Here is a 12659-nt window from a genome sequence, read left to right as displayed (position 1 = left end):
TTTGAAATCACCAGTCTCTCCAAACGCATTTTTGTAAAGACTTTAATTCTGCAGACTAATGCCTCATTTTCAAATTCAAATTCAGCGACAGCAAACACATGGGGATACAGAGAAACGGCAGGAGCTCCATTATTAATCAAATTAAACCTACTAACCAAACACCACAATCATTAAAAATACGAGCCGTGTGATTCATGAGACTGTCGAGACTTGCACATACCAGTGGCGTTTTGTTTATATGTGGGAAGTCGTAATGCTCCGCACGGACCGAGAAAAATGAAGATTAGTTATGTAAAACGTCCTTAGGGACGCCGTGCAACATGGATATTTTCTGAAACATATTTCATTTTGTGAACTGATAGAAGTTGTAAACTACGGCTCATTATAAATCGCTTCTCATGTCTCATTTGGTTCCACTCATTTTCTCTGAGGAACAAATGGGTTTGTCCTCCGGGAAAGGAGATAAACAGTGCAGGGGAACGGTTTGAAAGGCAAGATGATCGAGAGGGAGAAGGAGACATTAATCTCGCGATGAACATTCCCGCTTCACCGGAAAGTATAGCTCTCATCGTCGTACTCCAGCTCGTCCTCGTTGTCCTCTCCCAGCTGTCCGTACCGAAACTTTCTGTACACGGTGCCGTCCTGGCCCATGTAGACGATGTCCTCGTCGTCGTCGTCCTCGTCGTCGTCCTTGTCGTCGCCTTTACGTCCGGAGCGGGGCTCGCCGAGATCCACCAGCTGAGCCTCCTTGAAGCGAGAGGAGCCGGCGTGGCCGTCGTAAGACGCGGACGAAGAGCCAAAGCCGCCGAATCCCCCGCCGCCGCCGCCGCCGGAGCCGAGCTTCTCGTAACCCCGCGGCGGGACGTCGGAGCGCGCCCTCTTGGAGCGAGAGTGCCGGACGATGAAGACGACCGCCACCAGTCCGACCACCAGCAGGACGCAGGCCAGGACGAACAGGGCCGTGTTCCCGCCGGCCTCCTCGTCCGCCTCCTCGTTCCTGAACGCCAGGTTGGTGCTGAGGATGCACTCCCCTGGAAAGCCGGGGCAGAAACGTTAAAATATTCAATAAACTGATATAATGTCGAAATGGGAAAACGTCGAAGCGCCGGAAAGAATAGATATTAATTCGGGAGGGTTTGAGGTCGTATCGGGGTCACCGGACCATTTCTGGGGGATAAATTTATATATTCCGTATTCTATGGACGTGCACGCATAGACCCGTCGATGTTTGCGCGTGACTCATGATTTTTTAATTACATCCAGGGGAAGTAATTATTTCCAGTCATACGTTGCATTATAATGTTAATGCTAAGAAATAGTCTATAATTGCTGAAGCGGACAATTATTCTAATGCTATATGAATAAAATGCAGATATGTTTGCATGGAAATGTGAATGTAGTGTTTTGTCATTTAAATTTTGCACACGGGGCCAGCGAGTTCGGAAGCTAGCGTCGGTTTCCGCCGTCACGGGATAACCGATCCTCCCAAAGCGAGTTGTAGAAATGTAACGCTGATGATATCTCAGAGGCGAGGTAACGCTTACCTCTGGTTTCAGTGCAGTTGCAGCAGTCCTGCGGCTGCGTTCCGGCCGCCGCCTCGTCCTCCTCGGGTCGGCAACAGAGAAGACAACGGCCGCCGGCTTCCAAGATGGCCTGAGCGGAGCAGGCGGTGCAGTTCGAAGGACCGGCGCCCCGACACTCCAGACAGGAATCGTGACAGGTTTCGCAGGTATGGACCGAACCCTGCTTGCGGAAAAGAAGATGCGCCTTCAAACTTTTCTCAGTGGAAACGTTTAGACCCGCCGCCGTTTCCCACCTTTATTACATTTCTGAAATCTGGGGTGTTGATTTGCATTTCAAACCCCAGACACGTTTATTTATCCTTTAAAAAAAAAAATCCATTTGCTGCCATCGAAATAAATATTGATAGTACAACATCATTTTTTAAGTCAATACAACACCAAACTGATGTTTTTTTTTTTTTTTAAATAACTGTTTTCTATTTAGTGTTTGGAATTTCTTATTCAGAAAAAAAAAAAAAAACTCTAATTATCTCATTCTTATTACTATTTAATCTACAAATAAAAGTCACAATCTATTGTCCTCATTTAGCTTTTTTGATACCTAATTACTATATTTTGTGTATCAGCATGATGATATATTGAATTACGTCTGGCCCGGGGAATGTGTTCATTATCAAAGGCTTTTATTTTGCGCGTGTGAATGGACTAATAACCTTCAAATAAAGAAAAAGAGAAAAAAAAAAAAAAGTAAAAAGCATCTCTATTCATAAACACGACAAACCAAACATTTCCAGACAACATCATTTCGAAAAGAAATGTCACATTGTTTCACTCCAGTGTGCTTTCATTCGCCGAACCTCGATAAGAAACTATTTCGTGACTTCCTTTTTTTAAACCTGTGGAGACGACTGCAGGCCGCGTGCGTTTTGCCTATTCACAATATTAAGCCCGGAGCCGCCGCCGCCGCCGCCGCCGCCGCTGCAGACTCCCGGTAAGTGAATAAGACCGGAGTCATTCGAACAATTTTGCGTGCACAACTGTGAGAAAAACATGTTTTTTGTCAAGCAGAGGAAGTGATAATTCCCCGCTTCCTCGCCTCACCGTCGCCACTTCTGCAAAAGAGTCCTTCGCTTCCCGTCATTTGAAAATCCGCATTTCTTAAAACGATAAATAATAGCGACCCATTGTCTCCGAGCCTCGGTAATTAACATGCATCTACCTGTCAGACAGCCTCTGTCAAATGCCTTAAAGCAAAAGCCACATTTAGAAACAGTGACAGTAATAATTTGCCTCTGCCGTTTTAGACTTCTCCCCGCGCACTAATAAGTCAGTCTGGCTTACAATAATCCCGAGGCCAAAACATTAGTCGTAATTATAACGAGGAGGAGAGGACGGCGTGAGGAACATTTTCCACAAACAATGTGCGGGAGAAAAAATGTGCGCGTCCGCCGTCACCTTGGTGAGAGGATACCGGCCGACGTCGCACAAAGATTCGCAGCCGTCGTCCGAGAGGACGAATCCTGGCCGGCAGGAGTCGCAGGATCGGTCCGTCTGTCCTGTCGGTGCAGGAAAATCCAATATAACAACACATAAGCAGTTATACGTTAACCTTCAAGAAACAGGTAGAAACTTTTCTCTTTCAGGACTTTTTACTGCGCTGATGCTTGAGCTGCCCCAGATCAGGTTAGGCACCAAGTTAGGCTACGCAGTGTGTGTGTGTACGTTTGTGTATGTCTTTGTCAAAAAAAAAAAAAAAAAAAACACTCACAAACCCAAGCTTACTGTTCTGTATATTTCCTGTGCATCTTGTATTTGCAAGTGTTATTTGCAGTCCTTATGTCCTCATTGTAGGTCGCTATGGATAAAAGCGTCTGCCAAATGTAATGTAATGTAATGTAACGTCATCCTTCCTTGTATGCGTGCGCTGTAAGATTCATTCTGCCTCATAAACAACATATTATATCTGACATTTCCGGGGTTGATTTATCGTATCGAAGTCTACTAACAAACCGCGCCATCAATATTTAATCACCTACATGTGATCTTTCGGGCGATGTCGTGAAATGACCGCAAAGCGAGCGCGGCGCTACCTGTGCACGTTCTGCAGCTGGCGTGGCATGGCTCGCACTTGCGTTGCGCGGCGTCCTGGTAATACCCGCGAGGGCAGGCGAGAAGGCAGCGGCCTTCTTGCCCGACGTAGACGAGACCCGGGACGCAGCTCAGGCAGCTGTCGTCTCCGCCCTCCATACACTCGTCGCAGCTCGGGTCGCACTTCTCGCACACCCTCGAGGCCGCGTTTCCATAGTGACTGGGAGATAGATGGGGAAAAAGTTAGGATAGATTAGATTCAATTAAATGAGATTAGAGCTTTATTTGTCCTCGAAGGACATTAATCTCCACAGCCACTCAGTCACATAGAGCGAAAGCGCTGGAACATGCACATGACGGGATAAAGGTGGTAATTGGGAAGGGTTCTGCACCAGCAGTTCCAAATATTTTCATTTTCTGGCATTTTAAAAATGCGGATTTCACACAGACCTGGCTGTATGCGTACGTGTGTGTGTGTGTGTGTGTGTGTGTGTGTGTGTGTCTATGAGGGGGGGATCGTTTGCCGCGGAAATAAATGTGTCACTTGTGCATTTCCTCTCGAGAATCTAATTGCGCGTCAATTTAACGGCACATTAATTTAACTTTCTCAATCACCCTCCCCCAAAATAAAACCAGGTCTAATTAGCATTTTACAAGGCCCAGAACGCGGCTATTTAAATCTCAGCTCCAATTAGCATCTCCAAATTAGACCTCTGTCCGACAACCGAGGGGAAGCGTCGGCGTCCACAACAACGCCGCGTGACGAGGTTGATATTTCATCGACGACGGCGCCGTTAAACTACCTGCGCCGGCACGTCTCCACGCACGTCGCGCCGTCTCTGAAAAGGGGAGCTCTGCAGGCCAGACACTCGTGGCTTCGCTTCCCGACGCAGGAGTGACAAGAAGGGTGGCAAGATTCGCATCGCTGCCTCTCGTCGTCGGCGTAGTAGCCCGTCGGGCATTTATCCACGCAGGTGCCGTCTGCACAAACACGCACCGTCACACACAGCGGCGGGAAGGGTAAACCGCCACTTTTTTTTTTCTTTTTCCCCGGCGCATGCAGACTCGGGAGGCCTTGACTTACTGAGGAGGAGATGCCGGCGGTTGCAGGTTAAACATTGGGTTTCGCTCGGACCGGAGCACCCGTGGCAGTATTTATGACACGGATGGCAGTAACCGTCCTGGTCGGGATACTGATGGGGTGAGCACTTGTTAGCTGATGACACACAGCGCCCGTGGCCCTCCAGCCTTTGATCGTCTCTGCAGCCGCTGCAGGAGCCAGCATGGGGCCCGAAACAGGTTAAGCAAGATAGATCACAGTCTGGAAGGAAAAGTAAATTACATTTACCCCCTTGCAGTTATATCCCACCGCTCGCCGCTCCACTTTCCCCTCCCCCCTCCCTCCTTCCTCGTCGGTCCGGTCTCTGGACATGCCGTATGTGCGCGGGTTTAAACAGCGTATGACAATTTTGGAGCAAGTGTTAGGAAAATTGTTAATTTCGTTCTATTTCCTTTCAGGTTGTAATAGAAAATCAACCATATCAATTTTTGATTTCAAAATTTTTTTTTTTTTTTGGATATCTGTGAAAATGTCTGTGTTTGGCTATATAACCTTTTTGTTTGACTTCTCGCATTTCCAAGCCAATGGAACTGTATTAGTTTAATGTAGTTGTTTCAGAGCTCGTACCTCCTGCTATGGCTGCTGCCAGGGTGGAGGCATGCAAATTATAATACCACGATTCAGTAATTCTGGGGTAATAGGTACAAGATTACACAGATTGCTGATGATGTATATCTTATCTCTTCCCAAAACAAGGCAACATATATGTTAACTTGCAGCGTTCAATTTGTGTGCCAAAGTGCACAGAGTAACATAGTATCCCATTCATGCATGTTGATAATGACAGTCCAAAATTTCCAAACGGGAGGATTACTTTTGATTTTGAAGTAAATAAATAGAATAAAAATGTAAGAAATCTGTGATGTTTTTGTCACAATAGTCCACACTATAATTAAGATTTCAGGTCAGAGATTTTTGAGATCCTATAGATGTGTGTCCTATAGATATATTTATATATATACAGATATACAGATATACATATACACATATACCGTAATTTCCGGACGATAAGCCGCAACTTTTTTCACGTAAACAACGATGCGGCTAATATAAAAATCTATATATAGTAGATTAAATCTACGGTATATATATATACACATATATATGTATATGTATATATATACTACTTCATGGACAGGGCCTGTATTGTATCAGTAGATGACTGTAGTATCCATGAGTCACCCAAAGGATCAATCCTTCAAACCTTGAGCCCCTGCAGTTTAATCCTTATGGCTTGTAGTTTATTTTCTTTTGGTACAAAATTATGACTACAGTTGAATTGAGGTGTGAAAATAGTTGTAAACAAGTGACGCGCGGTGAAGCTCATGGCTGGTGAGGCGCTGACTTTACGAGTCGCAAGATGAATCCTTGATAATACGAGCGCCCCCTACCGTGAGGCAGCCGAACTGCGTGCCTCACTTAGTGGCTTCTCGCAGCCGTTTTATGATCCCAGCACAAGAAACTGGTAACTCAAATACAATTGTAGACGAAAAAACCCTGTCCATTGGAAATGTAGTTCATATAGCAAAAGTGTTTCAATATTTTTGCATAGAGAGAGACAGCAATATGGTCTTAGTGCAGAGCATGCCAGCAGTCAGCCGTCATTGCACAATCTTTGTTGAGGCTCTACAGTCCCCAGCCTCACCTGATGTCTCTTCTTGGTATTTGAACAGTGAAAATCCAGCCATCTTGTATAAAAAAACAATCTAAAACCGGTGAAGTTAAATACCTTTATCATGCAAATCACTGATAAACATAACCATTTAATTCATTTTTTCATTTGACATTTTTTTCTTCCCAAGATTGGCAAGTGAGGCAGGGCTTCTCCTGCCTCTCCTGACTGCACGCCGCCGGTGTAAACCTCACTCTTATACCGGTCCCAGAATTTTTCTGCAGTGAAGAAGGAATTCAGTTTTGTACTTCATAGCCTATTAAAAAGGATCAGGGACCCGGAGTAAATCTGAATCTTCACAAAAATGACTTGTTTACAGCAGCCTAGATTGTTGTAATGGCCTGTTTATGGTTTTGTCTATGATATCGAAGGAAAACAAATGAGCCGAACGTGGCCGGCGTTGTAAAAAAAGAGGTAAAAATCTCCCGGCAGAGATCTTCCCGAAAACGTTTTATCGCATTTTCTAGCCGCCCTCAAAGTCATCGAGCAGCTTCGGTCCAAATCACTTATCCCGTGCCTGAGTCGAACGTCTCAAGGTTAAAATTAAAAACATCCGAGCTTCTTTCAGCCCCTCTGGACTCAAGAAATGGCTAAAAGTTTGAGAGTAGTTTTGAAACCAAGTCCAAAACATATGTTTACCCAGTTGATTTATTCTCCTATTGCACTCACTGACGCATTTGATTCTCTGCTATTACTTTTCATACCTTTTTTTTAGTTTTATTTCCCTTGGTACGTTTTAGCTAAACTTATCTTTTTGTGTTTCTGGAAAGCGCTATGAGTTGTAGCTTTGCAGGATGAGATGTTGTATCAATAAATTTACCTTGCCACGCCATATTTGCCGTAGCAAATTTCCACTTAGTGACTTTTTCTCCAGTCTGCGATAGGGTAGAAAGAAAATAAATATTGGAAGTCACCCTCTGTCCGTTTGGCTGCCGGATGATGTACTTTCTTTCAAAAATTTTCCCGGGTTGGCAGGGACTGCGTGTAGCGACAAATGCGGGCACTGCCTGCAACGATTTCCTCAGAGACACATCCGTCTGGTTTTTTTTTGAATAACAAAACTGGAGTGGTGTGTCTTCCCCCCGGGGAACTGTCTTTGGCATCTCTGCTCTGTTTTCAAGGTTTGACAGCTGCCTGTTAACCATCTAGAGAGCGCTGCTATTTTAGTCTGAGCTGAAGACGGGAAACACACTCAGGCATAGTAGTGAATGTTGTTGAGAGAAAACAAAAACAACAAAAAAAACAAAACAAAAAACGCATGGGTTTTCCGCATCGTCTAAAGCGGTCGGGAGGGAAAAGAGAGTCAGGGGGAGTTGAACTCCGCCAGAACCGTGCATGTATTACACAAAATAAGATTATTAATTGGCCTGGAGTCAGTTGTTTACTTTCAACTTCACGTTTCCACCCTTGAAGCCGCGCACTTTAGAACAAGCCTCATTTTATCAGCTCAACCGCTGCCCGTTCGTTATCATGAAGATGTTTTTGACCTGGACGCGAGGAAGAGCGGGGCGCCGAAATCCGTTCCTCCTCTCGAAGGTGCTTCACGCTTTCGATGGAGGAGGTTTTATTCAAATTTGCTCGACGTCGGGTCCGCGTTGCTTGAAAAACAGGGACAAAACGGCAAGACAAGCGTTGCCGGGGATCTTCTTCTTTAGCTCCCGCTCCTTTCGGTCGCTCCCTTCAGGGGTCAACGCAACGAATCCTCATGTCATCTTTCACTCCATCCATAAATTCTTCCTGGTCTTCCTCTCGAAACATCTCTTCTCTTATTATCTGTATCTGAACCACAAAGGGCCACATGCAGCGTAACAGTATGAATGTAATGTAAAATAAATGTAACTACTTCTTCTTCCTCTCTTTTTAGCTTTTCCCTTCACAGCGAATCAACCTTCTCCGTCTAACCGTATTCTCTGTATCCTCCTCTCTCATTGGTCGTCCACTAGACCGGTCGTCCCCGAACCCCTGGGCCGCGGACCAGTACCGGTCCGTGGATCAATCGGTGCCGGGCCGCCCAAGATTTAAATATTATTTCACTTGGATTTATTATCTGTATCTGAACCATTTTTATTTTGAAAAATCTAGTATTTTGAAAAATGACCGGATTCTCTCGGTTACATCTCGAGCGGCAAAAATCGAACCCACAAGCCAGCAGACGTCAAACAGAAAGGTTTTTTTTCGAAGGGGAAAAGATGTAGTGAAGAGACAGAAGAAGAGCCTACAACTTCCATGAAAAAGAAAGCTTTTAACAGACAATACCAGGGGTTCTACTTGAAATATGGATTTATCACAACAGGTGATTCCCACGGACCTGTATACTCGCGTTATGTTGGCGGCTAATAAAGTTGGATACGAGTACACAGTGGATTCACGTTTATTAGCAATATATCCGATAATATGATATTATATTCGCAATATAAAACAATCTACAAGTAACCCCCTGGTCCGTGATAAAAATGTCAAGTGTTGACCGGTCCACGGTGATAAGACGGTTGGGGGCCACTGCTCTAGACCTCCTGCCTGGAAACTCCAATTCCAGCATCCGTCCACCAATATATTCACTCTCCCTCCTCTGTCCATGACCCAACCATCTCAGTCTGGCTTCTCCGACCATCCCTCCAAAACATCTAAAATGTGGCGTTCCTCCGACGGACTCATTCCTGATCCCAAAGAAAACCTCGACATCTGTGTCTAAACCTTCACGGACTTCACGTCCGGTCTCGCAACCGTCTTTTCCTTTCATTCTTGCTTTTATATCAGAGAAGAGCGAGGATCGGTGAGCCGAGTGAGCAGAGCAGAGGTTTAGTAGGTAAATGAGATGTAAGACTGATTCGCGAAACAGGTAGGTGATGATAAAGCGCGATCCTTATCGCCGGTTTTCGGCTCATACGTCGAATAATGACGAAAACCGCTTTCATTTGGACTCACGATACGCCTCGGAGCGTGAAATGACTTGGGCGAAAACAAAGAAATCAAAGTTTTTGCTTCATACCTTCACACTCTCCTGTGATTGGGTCCCTGTAGGCGCTGGAGGGACAGGCCTCCAAACACACCCCGTCGTGCAAAGCAGCGCGTGGATCCGCGCAGGCGTCGCAGTCGTTGTCGTTTGGGCCGTCGCACGAATCGCAGTCGGCGTGGCAACGCAAACACCGACTCTGCTCTTTGTCTTCGAAGAACCCGACAGGACAGTCGGGCACGCACAGGCCGTCGTGCAGGAAGTGATACGCCTCACAAACTGGGGAAAATTTTTAAAGAATAAATCAAAATTAGCCCCAGTTGGAATGAGAAAAGAAAAAGAACCTTAAATAAGAGAAAACACAACGAAAGCTCTCCGTCTGTTAGGTACAGATTTCTTTTGGGGAAATAAAATGGACATAAATGGACCAGATGTGAGGAAGAGGAATTTAAAGCGCCATGTTTTATGTTATGGCACATTTCTGCTGGATCCAAGCACTGCATTTAAATGTATTTAGTATAAAAAAAGATCTTTCTTCTGTAGTCATTCAGAGAAAATAAATGCGGCGTTTTCGGACAAAATGTCCGCGGCTTCTTTCATCAGCCGGATGACGCGCTCACAATAACAAACAGTTTGCTCACTAACAAGGCAGTTTAAGGCAGATATAAATCCTCTTACTTGATATTTAAATGTTTGCGATGTTTCGTGAACGCAGACGACAACAGAGGGGAATGAAACTTTCGGTTTTGGTCGAGCATTTTGCGAGCAATGTCGAGGACTCATTTGCAGCGGCCATCCGTCAAAACGTTATCAAAGCACTCCGGTAAAATATTCATGCAGCGTTTTCTACAATTGAAACATCCAGACTGGCTCAAAAGTACTGCACAGAATAAATAAATGAATACCAAATTTACCTCTTATCATGTTGTTCAAAAAGATATTAAAGTTATGAAATGGACTATAAAACCGCCATTTCCAGTCACATACTGATTTTAAGGAATTGAGGAGTTTTATTTAAAGCCTGGACAGCTGTTTAGATGTATTTTAGAGCAAAATGAGTGCACAAATATATTAAATTAGTTGACCTACAGGACTGTCTCAGAAAATTAGAATATTTTGATAAAGTTCTTTATCTTCTGTAATGCAATTAAAAAACAAAAATTACTTTTTCATGATATTCTAATATTTTGAGATAGGTTTTTTCAGTTTTCTTAAGATGTAAGCCATAATCAGCAATATTAAAATAATAAAAGGCTTGCAATATTTCAGTTGATTTGTAACAAATCCAGAACGTATGACATTTTTGTTTTTGTAATTGCGTCTACTAACTTGTAGACGGCTAGATCAAACGAATAAACACAAGAAATAAATACAATGAAAATATTAACATAATATGAGAAAGAAGAAAAAGAACAAGAATGTTACTCTTTGCGCATATACAAATATGACATATTACAGTTTAAATATATATATATATATATATATATATATATTACGTGTGCCTTTGGGAAAGTATCAAATCCAAGGAATTGCAGAGGTTAAATTAATGTAATGAAGTATTTGCAACTTTGGAAACAAAAGAACATTTCTTCATATTTATCTATATCTTTGCCAAATCAAATTTCCCAGGTGACCTAACCATAATCACACTCTGGCACTTTTGCAGAGTTAAAGTGTGTGAAATGACAGCCCGTAATAAAAACCCGTATAAGAGACGAGTCAATCGGTTAGCGTGTTACAATCACATCAACGTAATTAGATTTGAGGTCTTTAAATCCTGGATAATTTGTTCCCGAAAATAGCTGGGGGACCAAAATGATCACATCTGGTGTTTGCTGGTTATAATATTGACAGTTTCTTCTTATTAATTATTCATTGTTTGCGTTCCATCATATACAAACTCAAGGCTCGCGGGCCAAATGTGGCCCACCATGTCCATTTTATGTGGCCCGCAAGAAGGTCCAAATAGGTCTTCAAATCAAATGTTTGCACCGAACATAAACTACATTTCTGCCATTCGTGCCGCCATTCTATCGTGGTGAATCCACATCAACAGGATTTCCAACAAGTGACATTGAGAAATACAAATTATCCCTACATTTCTTGGAAGAGAAAAGTCGATACAGATGCAAGGCTGTTTTAAGAAAGATGGGAATGCACATGTAACATTTTGAATTAAATTAATGTGTGTCTGATTCCGAACCTCTGTCCGTAAAAGAAAAGGTATTGAGTAAAATGTTCATTGTGCACTAAAATACATCTAAACAGGTGTCCAGGCTTTAAATAAAACTTTAACTCCCATCTTTGAATAGAATTACGCTTTTTATTATCTTTCCGTCGAATCAATATGTGACTGGAAATTGTGGTATATAATCCATTTCATAACTTTAATATCTTTTTGAACATCATCAAAAGAAGTAAATTCAGCATTCTTGTCTTTATTCTGTGCAGTTTTGTGAGTTTCAATCATAGAAAATGTTGCTTGAATATTTTAACGCATTGCTTTGATAATGTTTTGACCGATGCAAATAAGGCCTTGACATTGCTCGCAAAATGCTCTTTGTGCATTGTGTGTCCAGAACTCAGAACTCACGGCCAAAATCCTAAAATTCCCCTCTGTTGTCCCAAATTCAGTTATTTAAGATTAAGGAGTAATTACATTTATTTGAGACCCAGAAAAAGCATATGACAGCGTGCCATGAGAGGAATTGTAAAAGGAAGTCTGGAGTGGCAGAGAAGTATATTAGACTGGTGCAAGACATGTATGCTCGCTGTGAGACAGTGGTGCAGTGTGATGTAGAGGTAGCACAGAAGTTCAAGGTGGAGGTGGGACTCCATCAGGGATCAGCTCTGAGCCCCTTCTTGTTCGCAATGGTGATGGACAGGCTGACAGATGAGGTTAGATGGGAATCTCTACGGACCGTGATGTTTGCAGATGACATTGTGATCTGTAGTGAGAGCAGAGAACAGGTAGAGGAACATCTAGAGAGGTGGAGGTATGCGCTGGAAAGGAGAGGAATGAAAGTTAGTCGCAGCAAGACAGGATATATGTGTGTGAATGAGAGGAACCCGGCTGGAATGGTGAGGCTACAGGGAGTGGAGATCAAGAAGTACTTAGGGTCAACAGTCCAGAGCAGCAGAGAGTGTGGAAAAGAGGGAAAGAAACAGGTTCAAGCAGGCTGGAATGGGTGGAGAAAAGTGTCAGAGGAGGGAGAGTGAAAATATTGGTAGACGGATGCTGGAATTGGAGCTTCCAGACAGGAGGACTAGAGCAGTGGCCCCCAACCTTCTTATCACCGTGGA

General features: G+C 43.6%; 1 protein-coding gene across 1 annotated transcript in view; it reads right to left on the bottom strand.

The window, feature by feature from the left end:
- Positions 1–56: 56 nt before the first annotated feature.
- The window catches only part of pcsk5a (proprotein convertase subtilisin/kexin type 5a), a 50791-nt gene continuing 38188 nt past the window's right edge, over positions 57–12659 (bottom strand). Inside the window, exons 31-37 of the mRNA XM_086152992.1 lie at positions 9393–9635; positions 4696–4932; positions 4415–4592; positions 3614–3831; positions 2979–3079; positions 1545–1743; positions 57–1031 (exon numbers count right to left, since the gene is read on the bottom strand). Of these exons, the coding sequence (XP_086009118.1) occupies positions 547–1031; positions 1545–1743; positions 2979–3079; positions 3614–3831; positions 4415–4592; positions 4696–4932; positions 9393–9635 (1661 nt within the window). The 3' untranslated portion in view covers positions 57–546. The remainder of the gene's footprint in view (positions 1032–1544; positions 1744–2978; positions 3080–3613; positions 3832–4414; positions 4593–4695; positions 4933–9392; positions 9636–12659) is intronic.

This window comes from Fistularia commersonii, chromosome 9 (genome assembly GCF_037954325.1).
Source record: "Fistularia commersonii isolate RoL2024-O1a breed Wild chromosome 9, RoL_Fcom_v1.0, whole genome shotgun sequence".
Classification (NCBI taxonomy): Eukaryota; Metazoa; Chordata; class Actinopteri; order Syngnathiformes; family Fistulariidae; genus Fistularia; species Fistularia commersonii.
This window is presented reverse-complemented; position numbering and strand designations above follow the sequence as displayed.